The sequence below is a fragment of the Lepidochelys kempii genome, chromosome 21 (genome assembly GCF_965140285.1).
Source record: "Lepidochelys kempii isolate rLepKem1 chromosome 21, rLepKem1.hap1, whole genome shotgun sequence".
NCBI lineage: Eukaryota > Metazoa > Chordata > Testudines > Cheloniidae > Lepidochelys > Lepidochelys kempii.
Window position 1 is genome coordinate 18,923,923 of NC_136400.1, and position 25,105 is coordinate 18,949,027.

At 45.8% G+C, this 25,105-nt stretch overlaps 1 protein-coding gene across 14 annotated transcripts in view; it reads left to right on the forward strand.

Annotated features, from left to right (window-relative positions):
* Window positions 1-25,105, forward strand: part of LZTR1 (leucine zipper like post translational regulator 1) — a 298,691-nt gene that overhangs the window by 260,976 nt on the left and 12,610 nt on the right. For 3 of the 14 annotated variants that reach the window (XM_078849768.1, XM_078849767.1, XM_073319621.2), the window contains exons 17-20: window positions 118-267; window positions 8,593-8,698; window positions 15,944-16,024; window positions 16,131-18,762. In XM_078849768.1, coding sequence (XP_078705894.1) covers window positions 118-267; window positions 8,593-8,698; window positions 15,944-16,024; window positions 16,131-16,343 — 550 coding nt within the window. In that variant the 3' untranslated portion in view covers window positions 16,344-18,762. Of the gene's footprint in view, window positions 1-117; window positions 295-8,592; window positions 8,699-9,056; window positions 16,025-16,130; window positions 18,767-25,105 lie in introns of those variants that run through there. The other 11 variants (XM_078849766.1, XM_078849771.1, XM_078849770.1 and 8 more) reach the window with 7 other exon arrangements.

The window sequence follows — 25,105 nt, forward strand, 5'->3', positions numbered from 1 at the left end:
AAAGCGTCAATGCTTTGTAGCCCCCTTTGAACAGTACTGCTTGAAACCATCTGCAGAACCTTTCTTGTGGTTATGTAAAATCTCCTTGTGTTACATCAGTCACCTTTCCTTTTCCAGTTACTTTGAAGCCATGTTCCGTTCCTTCATGCCAGAAGATGGACAAGTAAATATTTCTATAGGTGAAATGGTTCCCAGTAAACAAGCATTTGAGTCTATGCTGAGATACATTTACTATGGTGAAGTGAACATGCCTCCTGAAGATTCCCTGTATCCTTAAATCTACTGAAGCCTAAGGTCTGTAGATGCAATTGAAACAGACACTTTGGATTTCTTTTGCTATGGATATTTTAATATGTTGGCTCTGATTCTGCCATGTCATGCACCTGGTGTCATCATTTACACCTGTGCAAAGTGAGTGAAAAAAAATATGCCAGACCAGAAGAGAAGCATATTACACCTGCTCTGCACTGCTGCAAATGCCTTCATTGTGAGGGAGTGGAGAATCAGGCCCTTCTACTGGACTATGAAACAGTTCAGTTGAGTTAAACTATAACTAGTGTTATGATTTTGTCATGAAATTTTTAAATATATTTCATGGCAGAGGTGCTGGAAAACAACAATATGTCACAGAAAGAGGTTAGTGGGAGACGGAGAGTGGCCCTACCCCACACTCGCCCCACAATGGCAACTCCTGTCCCGTGGGACTGAGCCCAGCTGTCCGCTCTAGGCCTTGCGACCTAGCACATGGGGTCACAATGCTGAACGGTTTTGAAGAGTCCATGCTGCTTTAGATGGAGATGGTAGGGCAGATGGACCAAACCTGAGTGGTGCTGTGACCCCATGTACAAGTTTGTAACACCACTTGGTTTGAGCACATTTCAGTTGTTTTGGAGGGCATTTGATGGACTTTATTCAAATTCATGCTTTCTGTGACCATCATGACAAAATCATAGCCTTAATTATAACTAGCCAGGGATTTGAACCTGGCTTTCCCATGTGAGTTTTCAGACCACTGATCTATGCAATTTCTCTCTTTTCCTGATCTAATGAATATTTAATTATACAAAGTGGAACAGCTCCAACAGGACAGATTGAGAAGTCCCCACCCCAAATGTCCAATAGCCTGCCACTTAAGGTATTCACCTGGGATATGGGAGACTGGGGTTCAAGTCGCTAATCCAGAGAAGGGTTTAAATCTAGGTCTCCTGCAGTCCAGGTGTGTGTGCTAACCACTGGGCTGTTGGCTGTAATGGGGGCAAGCTCTGTCTTGGGTTGTTTGTGTGAAAGGACTGGTGTGTCTTAGAGAGCTAGGGTAAGATGCACAAAAAGAGTGTCTCCTATACATCACTAACTTTCACAAAATCACCACTCAGCTGCCACCAAACTATGTAGGCACCTAAATCCCTAAAGGCACCTGCATTTCTGCTGGTGGGCATGCCCAAAGCTGACTAAATCCTGACACTGCCCTCACAGCTAACAAGACATTCAGAGCCTAAGCTGCTTCTTTGAGTAGATGCAGCCGTGTTGGTGGGTGCATGCCTAGGGCTCTGGAGCCAGAGAACTTTGCTTAGCAATGTCTGTAAAGGGGCAGCGCTCACACCTCCTTGCCACAGCTTCTGGCTATATGAGGCGGCACCACCCTGACCCCTTTCATTTCCTTCTTACTGCCTGTGGCTGGAGTCAGAGCTTTGTGTGATTCTTAACCATGCAATCTCTCACTGTCTTTTTCTAGTGTTTGTTCTAGTCGTATATAATTAGTACCCTTAGTGTTAGTTAAATGTAGTGTTAATTACATTTAGTTAAGTATTTCCCCGGTGATGCCCTCACCATGGTTTAAAGATTGTTATATGGGGAGAGCGATCCCCAACAACAATCCCCACACACTGCTTACTGTGACGTCTACGTCAAGGAGCGGTGTGCAATTTCTAGGTCGTTCTTGAAAGGAACTCAGCTGGCTAGGGACCTTCGCCTAAAGCAGCACCTGCTTGACCAGGCCATGTGGCCTGCTTAAGCACCGAGGACCTCCTCAGATTGGAAGTCACCCTCAGGTTCTGAGAGTGCTGCCATGTCATGCTCTGGAGCCAGCGCCTCTCCAAAGGGATGGAGGAGGAGTTCCCCATCGAATGCGCCGAGGAAGAGGTCACATAAGACCAATCCAGACCACTGCAGGTCTCATGAAAACTCTTCTGCCTCCTCCAGAAAGAGTGTGGACCAGCATTGTGTTAATGCCAGCATACATGAGGGTGTGGGTGCCTCTAACAGCTTCCTGATACTGAGCAGAGAGGTCAGGACCCTCTACCATTGACTCTGATTCTTGAATCCAGTACTGACGAGAGTGATGCTGGCATCAGTTGTTTCCACGCCGGCGGCATATCAAGCAGCAACAGACCTCCTTTGCTTTTCCATCCTGACCCCTCCATTGATCCAGGCTTTTGCCAGGGCTGTGTCGTTTATAGCCTCATTGTGTGGATGGGCCACTGAACCTTTTGGTCCATTGGCACCACACTCCGATGTTCCCCTTCCACAGTCTGTGGAAGCAGGGCTGGTATGGGCTTGGTGCAAGGGATCTCTTTGGCACTGGGAAACTCCTTGGCACCATTGCATTCACACCACTGATGTTACCATGGCAGCTCTCACTGCCCTCCACTTTGGAACCGTCAGCTACTTTGGTGCCACCACTGATTTTGGGGTCCACACTGCTCCCCACATCGGGAACAATTTGGCAGGGCTCTTCCTCGCCTTCAATACCTGAGGATTTCAAGTCCTATCAGGACCTTTGGTGGTGCATGGCTGCTTCCCTGGCCTTCAGGCAGAGTTCCTGCAGGAGAGCACCATTATGTTGCTGGATATCCTGCAGCTGTCTGCTCCTGGGAGAGTGGCTCCTCTTATTAATGATGCACTCCTAGAGCCTGCAAATGTTCTTTGGAGATTGCCAGCTTGGAGGGATTGCTCAGTGGTTTGAGCATTGGCCTGCTAAACCCAGGGTTGTGAGTTCAATCCTTGAGGGGGCCACTTAGGGAACTGGGGCAAAAATTGGGGCTTGGTCCTGCTTTTAACAGGGGGTTGGACTAGAAGACCTCCTGCGGTCCCTTCCAACCCTGATAGTCTATGATTCAGTATCATGTATGACAAAGCACATGGAGAAACTCTGTTTTGTCCTGGTGCAGGGATCTGAGGGCTTTTATTTTCACCTGGATCCAAATTCCTGGTCGTAACTGTGGTGAACAATAAAGGCCAGCAGGGCAGATTTAAGTCCACTGCTAAGGATGAGGACTCTAAAAGGATGGACTTTATGGGTAGGAAGATTTATATCTCCTCCTTTTTGCAAATGCAGATTGCAAACCAGCAGGCATTGTTGTCCAAATACAAATTTGTAAATTAGATGTTCATGTCTAAGTTTGCAGACCAGATGTCTGAAACCTCCAGAGAGAAATTTGGGGCATTCATTACCAAAGGCTGCTTGATGGCCAAGACATCACTGCAGTCGATGCTGAACATCACGGACTCTTCAGTCAGAGTTGTGGCCTCCAAGAGACCATGAGAAGGGTATCTTGGCTGCAGAATTTGGGCATTGCTCCTGACCTGCAGCAGGCTATAGATGATCTGCCTTTCAATGGCTAGGTGCTTTTTTCAGACAAGATGGACAAGACTCAGTACTTCAAGGGTTCTAGGGCCACCCTACATTCCTTGGGTTTGTACACACCGGCAGAGCAAAGGTGCTGCTATGGGCAGCAGCAGCAATACTGTCCACAATGCACTTTTGGGCAGTCTCAGCCTTCCATCGCAGTTTGGATGTGCCTGAGGCTCTTGGGCCACATATCTGTTTGCATGCAGAGGGTTCTGTTAGCAAGATTGCGCCTTTACCCCTTCAGATGTGGCTCAGGATGGTTTACCATCTGACTCTTCATTCCTTGGACAGATCGGTCCATCTACCTCCACTGGTCCTGGACTCCTTGTAGTGGTGGATGCTTCCAGAAAGTATATGTCAGGGCATTCCCTTTGTCCAGCCCCTACCAACCAGGTCTGTTGTCTCTGACATCTCCCTGGTGGGCTGGGGAGCACATCTGGAGTCACTGAAAATTCAGGTTTCAGAGTAGCAGCCATGTTAGTCTGTATTTGCAAAAAGAAAAGGAGGACTTGTGGCACCTTAGAGACTAACCAATTTATTTGAGCATAAGCTTTCGTGAGCTACAGCTCACTTCATCGGATTCATTCAGTGGAAAATACAGTGGGGAGATTTATATACATAGAGAACATGAAACAATGGGTGTTACCGTACACACTGTAAGGAGAGTGATCACTTAAGGTGAGCTATTACCAGCAGGAGAGCGGGGGGGAGAAACCTTTTGTAGTGATAATCAAGGTGGGCCAGTTCCAGCAGTGGACAAGAACATCTGAGGAACAGTGGGGGATGGAGGGGGGAAATAAACATGGGGAAATAGTTTTAGATCTCTATCAAGCATTCTTACAACTACAATACCAACCTGCTGAAGTGAAGAAACAGATTGACAGAGCCAGAAGAGTACCCAGAAGTCACCTACTACAGGACAGGCCCAACAAAGAAAATAACAGATCGCCACTAGCCATCACCTTCAGCCCCCAACTAAAAACTCTCCAACGCATCATCAAGGATCTACAACCTCCTGAAGGACGACCCATCACTCTCACAGATCCTGGGAGACAGGCCAGTCCTTGCTTACAGACAGCCCCCCAACCTGAAGCAAATACTCACCAGCAACCACACACCACACAACAGAACCACTAACTCAGGAACCTATCCTTGCAACAAAGCCCATTGCCAACTGTGTCCACATATCTATCCAGGGGACACCATCGTAGGGCCTAATCACATGAGCCACACTATCAGAGGCTCGTTCACCTACACATCTACCAATGTGATATATGCCATCATGTGCCAGCAGTGCCCCTCTGCCATGTACATTGGTCAAACTGGACAGTCTCTACGTAAAAGAATAAATGGACACAAATCAGACGTCAAGAATTATAACATTCAAAAACCAGTTGGAGAACACTTCAATCTCTTTGGTCACTCGATTACAGACCTAAAAGTGGCAATTCTTCAAGAAAAAAACTTCAAAAACAGACTCCAACGAGAGACTGCTGAATTGGAATTAATTTGCAAACTGGATACAATTAACTTAGGCTCGAACAAAGACTGGGAGTGGATGGGTCATTACACAAAGTAAAACTATTTCCCCATGTTTATTCCCCCCTTCCACCCCCCACTGTTCCTCAGATGTTCTTGTCAACTGCTGGAACTGGCCCACCTTGATTATCACTACAAAAGGTTTCTCCTTCCCCCCCACCCCTGCCACTCTCCTGCTGGTAATAGCTCACCTTAAGTGATCACTCTCATTAAAGTGTGTATGGTAACACCCATTGTTTCATGTTCTTTATGTATATAAATCTCCCAGCTGTATTTTCCACTGAATGCATCCGATGAAGTGAGCTGTAGCTCACGAAAGCTTATGCTCAAATAAATTGGTTAGTCTCTAAGGTGCCACAAGTTTTTCTTTTTGAAAATTCAGGGTCTGTGGTCAGAGCAGGAAGTGTCTCTGCATATCAACATACTGGAGCTTCGGGCCATCTGCGATACTTGTCCCGCCTTTCTGAACCGCATCGGGGAGCCATCATTTACATATTTACCAGTGATACTGCTGTGATACATTACGTGAACAGAGAAGGGGAGCACAATCCAGGGTGGTTAGGTTATGGCAGTTCTGCATCAAGGAGGCTATCACTCTAATAGCCGATCGCTTTTCCGAGGCCCAGAATCATCTCGCAGACCATCTCAGAAAAAATTTTTGCCTGAATCACGAGTGTTCCCTGAAGACAAGCATCCTGCAGGTCATCTTTGCAGCTTGGGGCATTCCAACAACCAACCTGTTTGCTACAAGGGACAACAGGAAATGCCATCTGTTCTGCTCTCGAGGGGAATTCTGTCCAGGCTCCCTGACTGACACCTTCCATCTCAGCTGACATTAGCTCTTCTGTATGTTTTTTCCCAATCCCAGTCATACAACAGATCATCCTCAAACTGAAAGCGGATCAGGACATGCTTATCCTCCTTGTACCAGCATGGCTGAGGCAGTGTTGATTCTCCAACCTTGCGCTTGTCAATTCAGCCTCCTTTATCCCTTTATCTTCATCCTGACCTACTCACTCAGAATCATGGTGTTGCCTTGCATCCCACACTCAGCTCCCTGCATCTCACTGTGTGGTTGTTTTGTGGTTGAACGAGAATGAAAAGTGGTGTTTGGCAGCCATTCTGCAGGTTCTATTAAATAGAAAGCCCTGTACCAAAATCACCTGTTTGAGAAAATGGAACCATTTTTTTGGTGTGTTCATCGGCCCCGCAGAATTCAACTGATGCTGGTCTCTATCCAGGACATCTTAGAGTACTTGCTGTGTCTTCGGTTGCCTGGTGGTGCCTTTAGCTCTTGAGGTCGCACCGGGTAGTGATTTCAGTGTTTCATCCACCCATTCTTGGAAGATCAGTCTTTTCCAGTACCATGGCAGCAAGATTCTTTAAAGGCCTTCTTCATCTCCATCCTCCAGTGTCTCAAAACCAGTTCCTCTGTGGGACCTTAATACTTTCCCAGTGGACTTAATGGGACCTCCATTTGAGTCTCTGGCATCTTAACCCTTTCTACTTTCTGTCAGAAAACTGCTTTCCTGGTTTCAATAACATCTGGAAGGGGAGTCTGAGTTGCAGGCTCTGAGAGCCTCCTTATACAGGGTTCTCGAAGGTGGTATATGTACCCATGTTTTTTCCTGAGCTGCAATCAGCTCCGGAGGAGCAGTATCTCCATACATTAGTTGTCAGATGATGTCTTGTCATTATACCATTACTGCATCTTCCAGAGCTAATGCAAACTTTGAAAGGGCGGTCCAGCAATCCTTAGTTACACTCTGAGCCCCACCTCCTGTGGATACTCCTTGTGCATCACCTATGTGGAATACTCGGTTGCATGTAATTGAAGAAGAAGAAACCAGTTACTTATTGTAACTGGTTCTTCTAGATGTGATACAGACATGAATTCCACTACCCACCCTCCACCTCCTTTCCATCAGAGTCTGGTCTCTGGATGTTCGTTGCAAAGGAACTGAGTGGGGTTGGGGTGTCACTGCCTTCAAAAGCCTGGAGTGGTGCTATGGCTATGAGGCGTGAGCGCTGCCCTTCTGCAGGTACTGCTAGGGAAAATTCTCTTCCTCTGCTGCACTGGGTACACACACGCCTAAGTGGAATACACACGTCTGCATCACATCTTGAAGAATCAGAGTTAGTAAGTAACCTTTTCTTACACCCAAGCCACAGTGGAATTCTCAAAGTAGGTGTTCCCTGCCCATCTCACTTGTGCAGGGCCTGATCTGGTTGATGCACTCAGAGCATGCTGAACCCACACAAAAGGGTAAGCAAGTCATCACCTGATAGCCTGGTGTTTACAGCAAGCACCAGGAGTGTAGGAAACATGTGTTAGAGCAGGGTTATGAAAACAGGTCTCCCACACCCCCAGGTGTGTGCAGTGGGCTATTGGGGGCTGGACTTGATGGCCTCTTGAGAGCCCTTCATTCCTATAATTTTAAAATGGGGTAGAGGAGCGTCTCTTCAATTCTTTGTGAGAAAGAGCTCACCTGGTTTGGGTACCTAAATCCAGGAAAGGGTTCAAGGCTAAGAATCCTGAGCATAGATAGGCGCATCCTTCCAGCCTCTCAATTTGGTATGTAAATCCCTTTGTGAATCTGGGCCCTAAGCCCTCTGCATTTCACTCCTGGCCAGCTCAGGCAGTTCCCTGCTCAGCTGCTGGCTTCTGAGAATCCGGTTCATAGGTGCTTAACTCTCCCCATACAATGCATGGGGAGCCTGACAACCTAACTCGGGACGTGAATTCCACTGTGTGGCAAGGTGCCTAGAAGTTAAGTGTTGCAATGCCAAGATCCCCTGCGTGAGCACAACTATGCAGGACTTAATCCCTGCTCACTATATTTTTGGGCCATTGCTGTCATTCACAATGGGTACCAGAGAGTATGCATGCCTCAGTATGTTGGACTGGTCCACTGACTAACCATCTTGCTATACAACTCTTGGGGAAGTACTTTATATACATCTTTGGAGGGAGCTTGCATGGACAACCATAGAGTCATAGAAATGTAGGGCTGGAAGGGACTTGGAGAAGTCATCAAGTCCAGCCCCCTTGCTCTGAGGCAGGACCAAGGAAACCTAGACCATCCCTGACAGGTGTTCGTCCAACATGTTCCTAAAAACTGCCAATGATGGGAATTCTACAACCTCCCTTAGAAGCCTATTCCAGAGGTGAACTACCCTTATAGTTAGAAAGTGTTACCTAATATCTAATGTAAATCTCCCTTGCTGCAGATTAAGTCCATTACTTCTTGTTCTATATGAGCAGCTGGCCCCTGAGCCAGCTGCTTGGGCAGCCCTGGGATCAGCCACACTGGCTGCTGCAGAAGTCATGGAATCCATGACTTCCGCAACCTCCATGGCAGACACGGAGCCCTAATTATTACCAACTTGGAACACAGATTTGTTCTCCTTGACTAGCTTTATAGCTACCTCTTTTCTGCCCCTTATTATTATGGTTTCTACAACAACAGACTTCAAGCATACTGCAAGCAGAACCTGGAAATGAATGTTACAGTGGAAAATGTGCTCCAGGTAATTGTCCCTGATCCATTTTAATTAGTCATTGGTAGTCTTAAATACAGTAAATATTCAAGAAATTCAAAGGGTCCAGCAACACCAGCCAGAAGGGTCTGTGATTTACTCACATTCTTAGACAAAAATAATTGGCTAAACTGCAGTTAAGATTATAGGGATACTATAGTTTTTGGGTGGAAAAGCATTAGAATGCCATGGAATTGAAACAGAATTTGTAAACGAGAATGTGCAAAATTTGAAGTATGGGGATGAGTTAAAACATTTGATGTTTCTAGGCCAAGCTGTTATACAGATGTGACTGGGGAAAGTGTATTAAAATTTTTACAGAGTAAGTAATACTTGTGTTCTTCTTCAGAGGCTTCTGTGCATCCCTACTTGCAGGTCTGACATCCTCTGGCTTCAAGTTCATGGAACCTCTACTACAGCTGTATCCAGTGGGGCTGCATAAGCCCTCCTAGTGATGTCAGTGCTCAATATCTGAATCTATATAAAGCAGTGCAGACCCCAGTGTCTTCATTTCCTTCTCCTCTCCTGTGCAAAGCAGTAGGATCCTCGCTGTGTGTGACTTTGTCTAATTATTTAATAGACCATCTTTGCCATCTGAATTTTCTTTTATTCACTTTAATTATAAGGAAGAGAGAATAGTGTAGGAGATTGATCTGGTGTTGGTCCATGCAAAGATGGCTGGAGTAGAGCCCTAGAAAGGCTGTAAGAATATCTGACAGTCTATCTGAAATCAGACATGTATGTTTAATGTCTGGTGTGCTCAGGTGAAGCTCACACTCCATCACATTCATCCCCAGAGTATGCCATGATCAGCAATTGAGTCTAAAGGCCTATCTGTCTTTCAAACCAGTGACACTCAGACAGCACAGGCCCTGCTATCAGGCTGACGAGGCAATAAAATCTGGGCCCACAATGACCCTCCTTGGCACAAAAATGCACTACTATTAAATGAGTGAAGCCTTGGAACCTGGCTCCAGCCTCTTCACCGGCCTCAACTTGGGCCTCTAACAAGGGTTCCAGTGCCAGGTCTGTGCCTCAGGCAGCACTGACCTCCCCTGTGAAGCATTATCAGGCGTTTTCATCTGCATTGGCACTTGTGATGCGGATAAGTTTGACTCCCCAAATGGTATTAGTTTCGAGACCCGTTTATTGAGAGAACATCCTCAGCTGTTGAAGATCCTTCTATGGCACCTGCTGCACCATCCTAGGAATATACACCATCTGCACAGAAGAAACAAGGAAAGGAAAGCATAGGTCTGGTTCTGGGGAAGTGAAGAAGGAAAGAAGAAATTCCCCAGGGTTGATTTTGGAGAAGGTCTCAGCTCCTAAGTTGTCACTGGCCCTGTAACAGCTGCAGACTTCCCCAGTTCATGTTCCTGGTAGTCCAGCAACTTTTCCCAAGACTGGTCAACTAGTCCACATAAAAGATTTTTGCTTCACTGGTGCACGGTTTGGCTTTGGAACTTACTCCTGATTCATCTCTGGAATTCCTGTTCAGTGATGCCCAGGATCTCCCTTTTGCTTCACTCAGGCCCCCTTTGAGTGAACCATCACCATCAGCCTTCATACACCTCTTCAGTTCCACAGAGCACTCTGTCTTCCATGATATCAGGAGTTCACAGATGTTGCTATGGCATTCCTTCACAAAGCCTTAAGGACACTACTTGGTGGTGCTTGAACTGTGTGGTCTCTGCTGCATTAGAAAAGATAAAGGGTACTAAATCTGCTCCCTGGGCACAGAATTTCCTCGCTCAGTAGGAAATCATATTTGTTGGGATCCAAGTGTATTGCCAGTTACTAGGCAGTGACAAGATACTAACAGTACACCCTCTGGGATGCAATTGTTCTGTAGTTGATTCCTAAAGATCAGGCTAAGGCAGCAAAGGATCTTGCCACTGAAGCAGAAGTATGGCCTGTCATTCCCCCCATGCGGCCTATGACACCTCTGCCCCTTGCAACAGAGCCACGGCCGCAGAGATATTCAGGAATTAAATCATAGAATCATAGAATATCAGGGTTGGAAGGGACCCCAGAAGGTCATCTAGTCCAACACCCTGCTCGAAGCAGGACCAATTCCCAGTTAAATCATCCCAGCCAGGGCTTTGTCAAGCCTGACCTTAAAAACCTCTAAGGAAGGAGATTCTACCACCTCCCTAGGTAACGCATTCCAGTGTTTCACCACCCTCATAGTGAAAAAGTTTTTCCTAATATCCAATCTAAACCTCCCACCCTGCAACTTGAGACCATTACTCCTCGTTCTGTCATCTGCTACCATTGAGAACAGTCTAGAGCCATCCTCTTTGGAACCCCCTTTCAGGTAGTTGAAAGCAGCTATCAAATCCCCCCTCATTCCTCAGACCTTGCCCCAGAATCACAAGTGTGAATACAGAATTTGAAAGTTAAGGCCATTTTACTGAAAAAATCAACAAAACCTTAGAGATTTTTGGTAAGATGAGACCCTGAAACATAATCCAGAGACCGGTATGAGACCTAAGGCCTGAACTAAAGTAATGGTCAAGACTTTGCTAACACAAAGCAAGTTAAGCTGTGATCCAGAGGCAGGCTCTGCTCACAGGAGCTGGCAAGAAGAAGGCTAATGTTGCAAATATACATGTACCTAAAAGGTACGAAGCACTAGTAATATAAACATGTGCCAGGACAGTACCAGAACATTCCGGTACTAGCACATTCCACATAGATAACAAGGAATATACTGACCCATCCTAAAGACAGGGGCAGGAGGGTAATATGATGGATAGAGTTGTTTTGTTTGAACCAACATGTACAAGGTGAGAGGCAGCACCCTAACACATAGTGGGGTTGCACCTCTATATGTCAGAGTAATGTGTAACTTATTTGTATCGTGAGCTGTAGCTCACGAAAGCTTATGCTCAAATAAATTGGTTAGTCTCTGAGGTGCCACAAGTACTCCTTTTCTTTTTGCGAATACAGACTAACACGGCTGTTACTCTGAACCCTGAAGGGTTGTCTTTGTCTGGCCTAGGGGGCAATGGAGAGTCCCACCACTGACTAAGCAGGTCCATTGTCAGGGGGTACATATTTGTAGTATGTCCTGTAGAGTCTCTGGGAAACTATTACTGTGCTTCGTTTGACAATAAACCTGGCCAGGTGCCTTCGTACCTTATCAGAGTCTGTGGTCATTGGGGATTCTCTCGGGGTCTGCTGTGTCAGCTACCTGCTCAGAGCTGAAGCAGCACGAAGAGGGAACGCACACATGCAGCTGACTGTTATCAACATTGAACAGAGCAGAGCACCACACTGGTGATATCTGACGACATTGGTGTGGTGACACCACAGTTGGGAGCCGCATTCCAGTTTCTTGCACGCTCTTCTCTTCATTTACCACCTCCACGTCCTTTAGAGACTTCACAAAGCCAAGTATGAAATCACATCAGACTGCTGGATACTGAAGACTACGCATCAAGGTTACTCCATACAGTTCTTCACCATCCTGCTTCCAAGCCCCCCTTCTCAGTTCCTCTTCACAGATCCTTTGGAAGATAGATGGCCTGAAGACTGAAGAGACACATCAGAACCTTCAAAATGAGGATGATCACTATGGCAGTGGTTCTCAACCAGGGGTCCGGGGCCCACTGGGGGGCCAAGAGCTGGTTTCAGGGATTCAGTCAAGCAGGCCCAGCATTCGACTTGCTGGGGCCCTAGGCAGAAAGATGAAGCCCCACTGTATGGGGCTGAAGCCTGAGGCCCCAAGCCCTACCATCCAGGGGCCCAAGCCCCACCGCTTGGAGCAGATGCCAAAGCCTGAGCAACTAAGCTTTGCGGGGCCCCTTATGGTGGGGGACCCTGGATAATTGCCCTGCTTGCTACCCTAATGCTGGTCCTGGCTTTTATTTGCAGAAAAACAATTGTGGCACAGGTGGACCGTGGAGTTTTTTTAGCATGTTGTGGGGGCCTCAGAAAGAAAAAGTTTGATAACCCCTGCTGGTTCGTCATTCCCCCTCCCTATTCCAAAGAGACTGAAGGCTTATCTACATGAACATTGAGTTCTCAGCAAGCTGGGGTGAAAATCTATCCTGCACTAGTGTGCCACTCACTAAGTATTCATGTGGACCCTGCTGCTGTGCACTGAAAGTTCCCTGGTACACTTTGATCTACCCCACTTTGAAACAGGAGTAGATTAAAGTGCATTAGGGAACTTTTAGGGTGTGTCAGCAGGAGCCCTACGGAAACTTACCCCACACTAGCATGCCGCACACTACGTTTTCACCCCAGCTTGCTGCAAATCATTGCTCATATAGACAAGCCCTGATGCATGATTCTTGATTTGAAGGACACCTACTTTCACAGACATAAAGCAATCACATAGGAAATGCATGAAGTTTTGCATAGGAGAAAAGTTTTTACAATACAGCGTTCTCCGTCAGCCTGTCAACAGCACTAAGAGTGTTTACTGAGCGCCTGGCTGTGGTGACAACCCAGCTAAGGAAAAGAGGAATATATGTTTTGCCATATCTATACAACTGACCTCTCAAAGCCAGATCATGGCAGGAGCTCTTCTGCTCTTTGGTCCTGACCTGTCATTTAATCAAGACTTTGGGGCTCAAAATCAAGTGGGGCATGTTGAACTGTGCCCTTGTAAGAGCCTCACTTTTATTGGCACAGTCTGAGACTAACCTGTGGACAAGATGTTGCTGCCAGAAGACAGATTTCACAGTACCGGTCAAACTCTGCAAACCTTGCAATATCAGCTTTGCCAAATTATCTGGTTCTTTCTGAGGCTCATGGGACTTAGGCAAGAGCTAGGCATCTGGACACCCCTGGTAACGCAGCAGTGTGCCTGCCCACAGGCAGTAAGATAGGCATCTAGGGAACTTTTAGTGCAAATAGCTGAGTGCCAAGTGAGTTCAGGCGCTTGCAGGGTTTGGCAGGGGGTTGTGCATCACAGTGGTGCTGAAAGTAGGACTTAGATGCCTAAAATAGGGACTTATGCACCTAATTCCTTTCATGCATTCAGGCCAAGGCAACTAGACCAACATGAGTGGTCTCTGGAAACATCGTTGTCTTGCCATCTCTTCTGCACGTAAACATCTGTGCTAAAATGCTTTGCTATAAAGGCAGAAAGGGTCACCTTTTCTGTTCAATAATGGTCAGGAAGAAGGAGTCTCTCAGGGTCACATTCCTCCTGGACTGGAGCAAGAACTTTGTACTTTCCTGGCAGTACCTCGTACCCTGAGAGAGGGTAAAAACTCTTGTCATTGCTCCAGAGTGTCTCAGAGCACTGGTATGCCAAGCTGTTGCATCCTCCTTTGAGCTACCATGTCACGTTCTGCTATCTCCTGATCTTCTATCTCAGGCTGGAAGAGAATTCTGCATCCAGATCTAGTATCTTTGCATCTGACTGCCGGGCTGATAGATTCTTAACCAACTCTGACCTGTCTAGTTCTGCAAGAGTGAGAAAGATGCTTCAGTCTAGAAAACGTGTGACACACATGTACTGTGTTCAAAGTGGAAGATATGCTCCACTTGGGCAATGGCTGAAGGATTGTTCTAGAGTGCTCCCCTCCATTCTAGACCACTACCAAAAGGAGACCAGTCTGTTCGATGCATCCCCAAAAGTCCATCAGGATGCAGATTCTGTATGCCAACTCCATCTGCAAGGGTCTAGTGTGGTTGGGCGGTTCATTTCCTCCACACTCTGCAATCACACATTCCATCTAAGGCTTTGCGAACACCTTTCTCTTGTGAGGTAGCCTCTTTCTGCATGGGACTTGCACTGGGTGCTAGCAAAGGTCATGGAACCACACCTCTGAACCACTGGCAAACTGCTTTTTGGACTATCTCTTACAGAAAAGCCTTACTCAATGCCATTATGTCAGCTTGGAGGGTCAGTCAGTTGCAGATTTAATGGTGACCTAGTTTTACACATAAGGCTGAGGGATTTCTATAGCCACACCCAAACTTAATTGCTAAAACAGTGATGGATTTTCATATTAACCAGTCTGTATCCCTTCTGGTTTTCTTCCTCAAAACTCACACCACTCCCAGAGGATGCATATTTTCACACATTGAATGTGAGAAGGGCACTCTGTTTCTGTCCAGAGAGAACTAAGCCCTTCTGAAATAGCACTAGGCTAATTTAGCATATGGGAAGAGGTACAAGGGACAGGTTGTTTCTTCTCGCAGGTTATCCAAGTGGATCATCTTGTCCATTTGTTTCTATTACTCTTGGACTAAGGTTCTCTTGCCATTATGCATTACAGCCATTTGTGTGGCATGTTCAAGCTGTTGCCCAGTAGGGCGTTCTGTAGAGCACTCATTTAGAGTTCAGATCACATCTTAGCAAGCACTGTTCCTTAATCTTGACCTCCTGTTTGGAGGCCGAGACTGGGAAAGTAGTGCTACAACTTCTCTTCAGCTGCAAACTCCTCAGCCTGCCTTGCATCTCTGTGGGTACTGCTCGCTAATCTCCTGCAAATGAGAATGCACAGAGGACCTGGAAGAAGAAACTTATAACAGTTGTTCTTTGAGAGTTATCTTTCTGCATTCACACTTCCTGTCCCCATTCCATACAGAGTTCTCATCATACTTTGGTATAGAAGAAGAAGCCGAGGTGGTTGGGTACTGGACTTCCTTCTGTAGGCTTAGAAGTTGAACATCAGTGTCAGTAAGGGGTGCTCATGCAGACCCAATGGACACTGGTTTGGTAGAAGTTCCATCAGCAGATCATTGGGAGCGTCAAACCCACAAATGTGAATGCATAGAGGCAACTTTCAATGAACGACAGTTACCATAAATAAACTATTTTTTCCTAAAGATCATGGACCAGATCCTCTGCCCTGGTCCTGCTCATTTTTTGCTGCCCAGGTGGTGCAAAAGAGCCAAAATCTAGCCAACTAAGAATTTCCCTGGTAGAGGGAATCCTCAGTTGGCAAAAAGTTAGCAGTGCTCCCTCCTACGTTGACTGCTCCCCACCCACAGCCTAGGGTATTGCTTTCCCTTTGCCTGCACCAGTCTCATTCTGGCACCTGAGACAATCTGGCTCCATGCATAGCCTAAGTCGTCTCCAGTTTTCCATAAAAATTACCTTCTGACAAGAACCACACACAACAGCCAAAATCCAGTTCAGAATGGAAAGCTGGTAGCAACCTCAAGTTTAGGGAAATGACCTTCTCTGCATAAAATCAGCACTTGTCTGTGATTAGACTTTTATCAGAAGAAGAAAGAGAAGAGAGTTTTAACTTTGTTCTGCTCTAGATTTTAGAGGCAGCTGACAAGACACAGGCTCTGGACATGAAGAAGCACTGCCTACATATCATTGTTCACCAATTCACCAAGGTTGGTTGGATCTTCTCTGGGTTTCTGGGAATCTGTTGTCCTCTGTCACTACCATGGCTGAGAGCAGCTTAATCTGGGCCTTCATTTAATTCTTCTTGCTTCACAGGACAGCTTGCTATGCTTACAACTGGACATTGTTACTGACAGGCATACTGTGGACAATACCTGGTTTTCTTGTCTTTTTTTATCTAAAGGAACAGCTTTTTGGAGACATGAAAACCTACCAAAACAGAGCAGATATTCAGAACTCCCACCATTTCCTTGTCCTTTTCTTTCTGAAATATTAGCCCTTCTGTGCTACACCAGTGCTGGGTTTTGATATGTATGACAAGATATGTTTGACATGTATTGAATGTACAAGCTTCTTTCTCTGGCAATTATAAATGTGATACTCAGTTTTTTGGTGAAGAAAGTACTGTCTATGTGGTAGTGGTAATGGTAATATTACATAATTTCATAAAACATATCATCATGTTCATAGATCATAGAATATCAGGTTTGGAAGGGACCTTAGGAGGTCATCTAGTCCAACCCCCTGCTCAAAGCAGGACCAATCCCCAGTTGTTCTGGCTGGATCTTCTACAGTCTCCATATTTGTGAAACTTAAATATGGATTATTGTATAAAATAGTGAGAAAATGTCAAAAGACTGAAATTCAAATTCCCGTTAGTTTGTGTCATATGATATGTGGTCCCTTATTGATGGGAATATTGTTATTCAATACATTGTGTGTCCAAACAAAGAACCCCAACTACCAAGAGGCAGAGCAGACGTTGGTCTGAAAGGTGAACGTTTTAGAAAGTTATGAGCAAATGAAAACAGGAGTTAGAATGGAAAACCGCACTAATTCTTCTCTACCTTTGATTCTAGTCTTGCACTGACTTCCCTTCTCCACTGAAGATCGTCTTTTTTTTTTTTTAAGGCGAGACCAAATACTATTCAGCATGAGCTTCCACTTCTACTCCTCCCCCTCATTTGTTCCCATCCTGCTCCATCTCTCCGTACATCCCAGTCTTCAACTCAGCAATATGTCTCCTGCTTTCTTTCTCTAACCCTGCACCCAGCACCTTTGGCCTACTCTTTTCTCAAAGGTAGATCCTCCTCACTGACCTCATCCTTCCACCTCCCCCTCAACCACTCTGTCTCTAACATACCATCTCCTTTATTGTTAAAAAAACACCCTTGATTCCCTCCTGCACGTCTTCTCCAACTGCTGTCCCATCTCACTCCTTCCTTTTGCCGCTGAAGCACGTGGTTTACTTCTTTTGTCTCATCATCTCCATCTTCATTCTTAATCCCCTACAATCTGGCATCTGTACCTCCACTGGATGCCCTCAACAACGTCAACGGTGACCTCTTCCTGGCCAAATCCCAAGACCACGCTGCCTTTCTCCTCCTTCTCAGTCTTACACCACCATTAACTCAGTTGATCCAGTCCCTCCTCCTAATGATTCTCCTTTCTTGGCTTTATAGGGCTTGTTTACATGATAACATTGCCCCAGTTTAACGGATGGTGTGAATTTCAATAGATTCAGTTAACCCGATATCGACACTATTCAGTATAAGAGTGGCTTTTTATGCTAATAAACTGAATAGGAAAAGGCTTAGTTCAACCAAAATGAGACACTTTTAAACTGGAACAAGAGTGTCCACATAAGGGTTTGCACTAATTTAACTTAAACCAATGCAATTTACCCATGTAGACAATGCCTTGGACTTGGTGCTCTTCTGGTTCTCATCTTACACCCCCAGCCACTCTTCAGTGGCTACTTTGTGGACTCTGTCTCCCTTTCAGTGTCTGTCAGAGCTACATTCTTGTCTCCCTCCTCTTCTCTTCTTGCTCCCTGTCTCTGTACAACTTCATCTGGTTACACAACTTTAGCTGTTGCCTCTCTGGTGAAGATTCACAAATTCATTTCTCCACTCCCGAGCTCTGCCCAGTCCATTATTTCTGATTGCCTCTCTGCCATCCCTTCCTGAATTTCCAGCTGTCAGAAAAATCAGCATGAGTAAAACTGAGCTCCTTCCCTTTCTCCTGAAGCTTTCCCTTCTCCCTCCCTTTGCTGTCAAGGTTGCTTTCTCTTTTCTCTTTCTGCTGCAGTATCTCATCCCTCGTATTACTTTGGATTCCTCTTCTCTGTCCCTCCACCCCACCCCAAATTGATGCTATCACTAAATCCTGCTAGATTGCCTCACAGCATCTCTAAAACGTGCTCATCCTTCTCTGTTCCCACCTTGAAGTCCACAGGGTTCCATTCTTCTATTGTCATCTGTCACCTTAACTTCTGCAACAGCATCCTGTCTGGCCTGCCTGACACCCACGTCCATCCAAAATGCCTTCCTTGCCTGCTATTCTGATAGCATCAAGCCCCTCCTCATCCTTTGGCTGGCTTTCCTCTCCATTTCTACAGCAAAGCCAAGCTCCTTGTCTTCTCGTTCAGGCCTTGCACAGCGTGATTCCCACATGTGCCCACAGATCTTTCTGCTCCTCCTCCTTACTGTGCTCAAACTGTCTGATTCACTAAGTCCTTAGTATCCTTTCTCCATTCCCGCCTTCCTGGCTTTCCCCAGGTGGCTTCCTACACACAGAGGCCCCTCCCTGACCTGCTCTGCAGGACCTCCACCTTCTCCTCCTTCAAAGTCCTTCCGTTAAAACAGACTACTTCCAACAAGCCTGAAAACCCTAGTCCTCCCTGCAGAGGAGTAGTCATAGAATCCTAAAAAGAAAAGGAGGACTTGTGGCACCTTAGAGACTAAGAAATTTATTTGAGCATAAGCTTTCCGATGAAGTGAGCTGTAGCTCATGAAAGCTTATGCTCAAATGAATTTGTTAGTCTCTAAGGTGCTACAAGTACTCCTTTTCTTTTTGTGAATACAGACTAACACGGCTGCTACTCTGAAACCTGTCATAGAATCATAGAGTATCAGGGTTGGAAGGGACCTCAGGAGGTCATCTAATCCAACCCCCTGCTCAAAGCAGGACCAACACCAACTAAAATATCCCAGCAAGGGCTTTGTCAAGCCTGACCTTAAAAACTTCGAAGGAAGGAGATTCCACCACCTCCCTAGGTAACGCATTCCAGTGTTTCACCACCCTCCTAGTGAAAAAGTTTTTCCTGATATCCAACCTAACTCTCCCCCACTGCAACTTGAGACCATTACTCCTTGTCCTGTCATCCGCTACCACTGAGAATAGTCTAGAACCATCCTCTTTGGAACCACCTTTCAGGTAGTTGAAAGCAGCTATCAAATCCCCCCTCACTCTTCTCTTCTGTAGACTAAACAATCCCAGTTCCCTCAGCCTCTCATCATAACTCATGTGTTCCAGTCCCCTAATCATTTTTGTTGCCCTCCGCTGGACTCTTTCCAATTTTTCCACATCCTCCTTGTAGTGTGGGGCCCAAAACTGGACACAGTACTCCAGATGAGGCCTCACCAATGTCGAATAGAGGGGAACAATCACGTCCCTCGATCTGCTGGAAATGCCCCTACTTATACATCCCAAAATGCCATTGGCCTTCTTGGCAACAAGGGCACACTGTTGACTCATATCCAGCTTCTCGTCCACTGTAACCCCTAGGTCCTTTTCTGCAGAACTGCTGCCTAACCATTCTGTCCCAAGTCTGTAGCGGTGCATTGGATTCTTCCGTCCTAAGTGCAGGACTCTGCACTTGTCCTTGTTGAACCTCATCAAATTTCTTTTGGCCCAATCCTCCAATTTGTCTAGATCCCTCTGTATCCTGTCCCTACCCTCCAGCGTATCTGCCACTCCTCCCCCTTTAGTGTCGTCTGCAAACTTGCTGAGGGTGCAATCCATGCCATCCTCCAGATCATTTATGAAGATATTGAACAAAACCGGCCCCAGGACCGACCCTTGGGGCAGTCCACTTGATACCGGCTGCCAACTAGACATGGAGCCATTGATCACTACGCGTTGAGCCCGACAATCTAGCCAACTTTCTACCCACCTTATAGTGCATTCATCCAGCCCATACTGCTTTAACTTGCTGGCAAGAATACTGTGGGAGACAGTGTCAAAAGCTTTGGTAAAGTCAAGGAACAACACGTCCACTGCTTTCCCTTCATCCACAGAACCAGTTATCTCATCATAGAAGGCAATTAGATGAGTCAGGCATGACTTGCCCTTGGTGAATCCATGCTAACTCTTCCTGATCACTTTCCTCTCTTCTAAGTACTTCAGAATTGATTCCTTGAGGACCTGCTCCATGATTTTTCCAGGGACCTAGGTGAGGCTGACTGGCCTGTAGTTCTCAGGATCCTCCTTCTTCCCTTTTTTAAAGATGGGCACTACATTAGCCTTTTTCTAGTCATCCGGGAATTCCCCGGATCGCCATGAGTTTTCAAAGATAATGGCCAATGGCTCTGCAATCACATCCACCAACTCCTTTAGCACTCGCGGATGCAGCGCATCTGGCCCCATGGACTTGTGCCCGTCCAGCATTTCTAAATAGTCCCGGACCATTTCTTTCTCCACAGAGGGCTGGTTACCTCCTCCCCATGCTGTGCTGCCCAATGCAGTAGTCTGGGAGCTGACCTTGTTCGTGAAGACAGAGGCAAAAAAAGCATTGAGTACATTAGCTTTTTCCACATCCTCTGTCACTAGGTTGCCTCCCTCATTCAGTAAGGGGCCCACACTTTCCTTGACTTTCTTCTTGTTGCTAACATACCTAAAGAAACCCTTCTTGTTACTCTTAACATCTCTTGCTAGCTGCAACTCCAAGTGTGATTTGGCCTTCCTGATTTCACTCCTCCATGCCCGAGCAATATCTTTATACTCTTCCCTGGTCATTTGTCCAATCTTCCACTTCTTGTAAGCTGCTTTTTTGTATTTAAGATAAGCAAGGATTTCACTGTTAAGCCAAGCTGGTCACCTGTCATATTTACTATTCTTTCTACACATCAGAATGGTTTGTTGCTGTAACCTCAATAAGGATTCTTTAAAATACAGCCAGCTCTCCTGGACTCCTTTCCCTCTCATGTTGTTCTCCCAGGGGATCCTGCCCATGAGTTCCCTGAGGGAGTCAAAGTCTGCTTTTCTGAAGTCCAGGGTCACGTTTCCTGAAAAACGTTTCATGGAGCTAACAAGCATGCTATTCTTCAGTACACATTCTTGCTGCTTGTTACCTCATCCCTCGATTCCCTTTACAGACTTCATAATAACATCCTGAGAGTTGGCGCTACGGGCGGAGTAAGGGAGCATAATGCCCCAACCCATGCAAGTCATGCATTACCTACCTAGATCTTGAGTCTGGGCACTGGGTAAAGAGCAAGGGCAGCAGAGATGGCTGGACACAATGGGAGGAGTATGCTGCATCTGCTAATGGGTGATGCACTGCCTGGAGGGGAGTGTGCAGCAATACAAGAGTTGTGAAAGGCTTGTGAGTTACCTTAATGTAAGAGTCATTGGCCAGGGAGTGTAGCCTAGTGGGAGGGCACTCACTGGGGAGGTGACCCATGCTCTAGTGGTTCTTTAATTGTTTATCCAGAGTGGAATAGCTTTATTAGGAGAGACTGAGGAAGGCACACGTAAAAATGTCCCTTAGCCCAGTATTTAGAGCCTGCACCTGAGAGTTGGGAGATCCTTGTTCAAATCCTTTCTCCCCTTCTGCCTGAAGGGGGAACTGACCCTAGGTTTCGCACATCCCAGATGTAGAATCAAATGAAATAAAAATCTTAAATGAATCCACATGTTCCATAGAATCTCTGTGGATAGTAATTCCATGCTTTAAGAAGAATATAACAGTAAGGCTCTATTATCAACCACCTGATCAGGACAGTGACAATGACGATGAAATGCTAAGGGAGATTAGAGAGGCTATCAAAATAAAGAACTCAATAATAGTGAGGGATTTCAATTATCCCCATATTGACTGGGTACATGTCACCTCAGGACGAAATCATAGAATCATAGAATATCAGGGTTGGAAGGGACCCCTGAAGGTCATCTAGTCCAACCCCCTGCTCGAAGCAGGACCAATTCCCAGTTAAATCATCCCAGCCAGGGCTTTGTCAAGCCTGACCTTAAAAACCTCTAAGGAAGGAGATTCTACTACCGCCCTAGGTAACGCATTCCAGTGTTTCACCACCCTCTTAGTGAAAAAGTTTTTCCTAATATCCAATCTAAACCTCCCCCACTGCAACTTGAGACCATTACTCCTCATTCTGTCATCTGCTACCATTGAGAACAGTCTAGAGCCATCCTCTTTGGAACCCCCTTTCAGGTAGTTGAAAGCAGCTATCAAATCCCCCCTCATTCTTCTCTTCTGCAGGCTAAACAATCCCAGCTCCCTCAGCCTCTCCTCATAAGTCATGTGTTCTAGACCCCTAATCATTTTTGTTGCCCTTCGCTGGACTCTCTCCAATTTATCCACATCCTTCTTGTAGTGTGGGGCCCAAAACTGGACACAGTACTCCAGATGAGGCCTCACCAATGTCGAATAGAGGGGAACGATCACGTCCCTCGATCTGCTCGCTATGCCCCTACTTATACATCCCAAAATGCCATTGGCCTTCTTGGCAACAAGGGCACACTGCTGACTCATATCCAGCTTCTCATCCACTGTCACCCCTAGGTCCTTTTCCGCAGAACTGCTGCCTAGCCATTCGGTCCCTAGTCTGTAGCGGTGCATTGGATTCTTCCATCCTAAGTGCAGGACCCTGCACTTATCCTTATTGAACCACATCAGATTTCTTTTGGCCCAATCCTCCAATTTGTCTAGGTCCTTCTGTATCCTATCCCTCCCCTCCAGCGTATCTACCACTCCTCCCAGTTTAGTATCATCCGCAAATTTGCTGAGAGTGCAATCCACACCATCCTCCAGATCATTTATGAAGATATTGAACAAAACCGGCCCCAGGACCGACCCTTGGGGCACTCCACTTGATATGCAGAGACAACATTTCTCGATACTTTAAATGACTGCTTCTTGGAGCAGCTGGTACAGGAACCCACAAGGGGAGAGGCAGTTCTTGATTTAGTCGTGAGTAGAGTACAGGATCTGGTCCAAGAGGTAGCTATAACAGGCCCACTTGGAAATAGTGACCATAATATAACAACATTTAACATCCCTGTGGTGGGAAGAACACCTCAGCAGCCCAACGCTGTGGCATTTAATTTCAGAAAGGGGAACTATGCAAAAATGAGGAGGTTAGTTAAACAGAAATTAAAAGGTACAGTGACTAGAGTGAAATCCCTGCAAGCTGTATGGACACTTTTCAAAGACACCATCATAGTGGCTCAACTTAAATGTATACCCCAAATTAAAAAACACAGTAAAAGAACTAAAAAAGAGCCACCATGGCTTAACAACCATGTAAAAGAATCAGCGAGAGATAAAAAGGCGTTTTTTAAAAAGGGGAAGTCAAATCCTAGTGAGGTAAATAGAAAGGAGCATAAACACTACCAAATTAAGTGTAAAAATGTAATAAGAAAAGCCAAAAAGGAGTTTTTGAAAAACAGTTAGCCAAAAACTCAAAAGGTGGTAATAAAATGTTTTTTAAGTACATCAGAAGCAGGAAGCCTGCTAACAACCAGTGGGGCCCCTGGACGATCGAGTTAAAAAAGGAGCACTTAAAGACGATAAAGTAATTGCAGAGAAACTAAATGAATTCTTTGCTTCAGTCTTCACGGCTGAGGATGTTAGAGAGATTCCCAAACCTGAGCTGTCCTTTGTAGGTGACAAATCTGAGGAATTCTCACAGATTAAAGTGTCATTAGAGGAGGTTTTGGAATCAATTGATAAACTTAACAGTAACAAGTCACTGGGACCAGATGGCATTCACTCAAGTGTTATGAAAGAACTCAAAAGTGAAATTGCAGAACTATTAACTATGGTTTGTAACCTGTCCTTTAAATCAGCTTCTGTACCCAGTGACTGGAAGAAAGCTAATGTAACGCCAATTTTTAAAAAAGGGCTCTAGAGGTGATCCCCGCAATTACAGACCAGTAAGTCTAACGTTAGTACCGGGCAAATTAGTTGAAACAATAGTAAAGAATAAAATAGTCAGGCACATAGAAGAATATAAATTGTTGTGCAAAAGTCAACGTGGTTTCTGTAAAGGGAGATCTTATTAATCTATTAGTGTTCTTTGAAGGGGTCAACAAACATGTGGACAAGGGGGATCCAGTGGACATAGTATACTTAGATTTCCAGAAACCCTTTGACAAGGTCCCTCACCAATGGCCCTTCCGTAAATTAAGTTGTCATGGGATAAGAGGGAAGATCCTTCCATGGATTGAGAACTGGTTAAAAGACAGGGAACAAAGGGTAGGAATAAATAGTAAATTTTCAGAATGGAGAGGGGTAACTAGTGGTGTTCCCCAAGGGTCAATCCTAGGACCAATCCTATTCAACTTATTCATAAATGATCTGGAGAAGGGGGTAAAGAGTGAGATTGCAAAGTTTGCAGATGGTACTAAACTGCTCAAGATAGTTAAGACGAAAGCAAACTGTGAAGAACTTCAAAAAGATCTCACAAAACTAAGTGATTGGGCAACAAAATGGCAAATGAAATTTAATGTGGACAAATGTAAAGTAATGCACATTGGGAGTGGAGCCCTGAAAGCCAGGCAGATGGAAGATCTCTTCTGCACTGGCAACTCCTGCAGCATAGTTGAGTCCAAGTGTATCCACTCCCGTCCTTCCTTTGGTTCAAACCAGTGAAGGGGGATGCTGACACATGGGCAAAGCAGTGTCTCCATATCAACTACCCAAGCTATTGCAGCCACATCACATGGAGAGGACACTCCATCCTTGCTGGCAACCTGGACACAAGACAGAAGGTGACAGTTATGGGTAAAAAGCTCTTACTTGATTGGCATAGAGGGTTCCAAGAGTCACCTTCGACGATGGGAAGAATCACTGCATTCCATTGGTCAGCCACCACCCACCACAAAGCCAGGCAGCCCCCAGAAAGTTAGGTGCTGGCCCGCCATGGTCTGTCCACGTCCTGAGGTGCGTGGTGCTAGACAAAAAGTTGAAAGGCAGATGGAAATCTGGCACCTGGCAAAAATAAGAAACCAAGAACTTTCTGCCTTGGGAGCTGGAATGTCAGGACCAT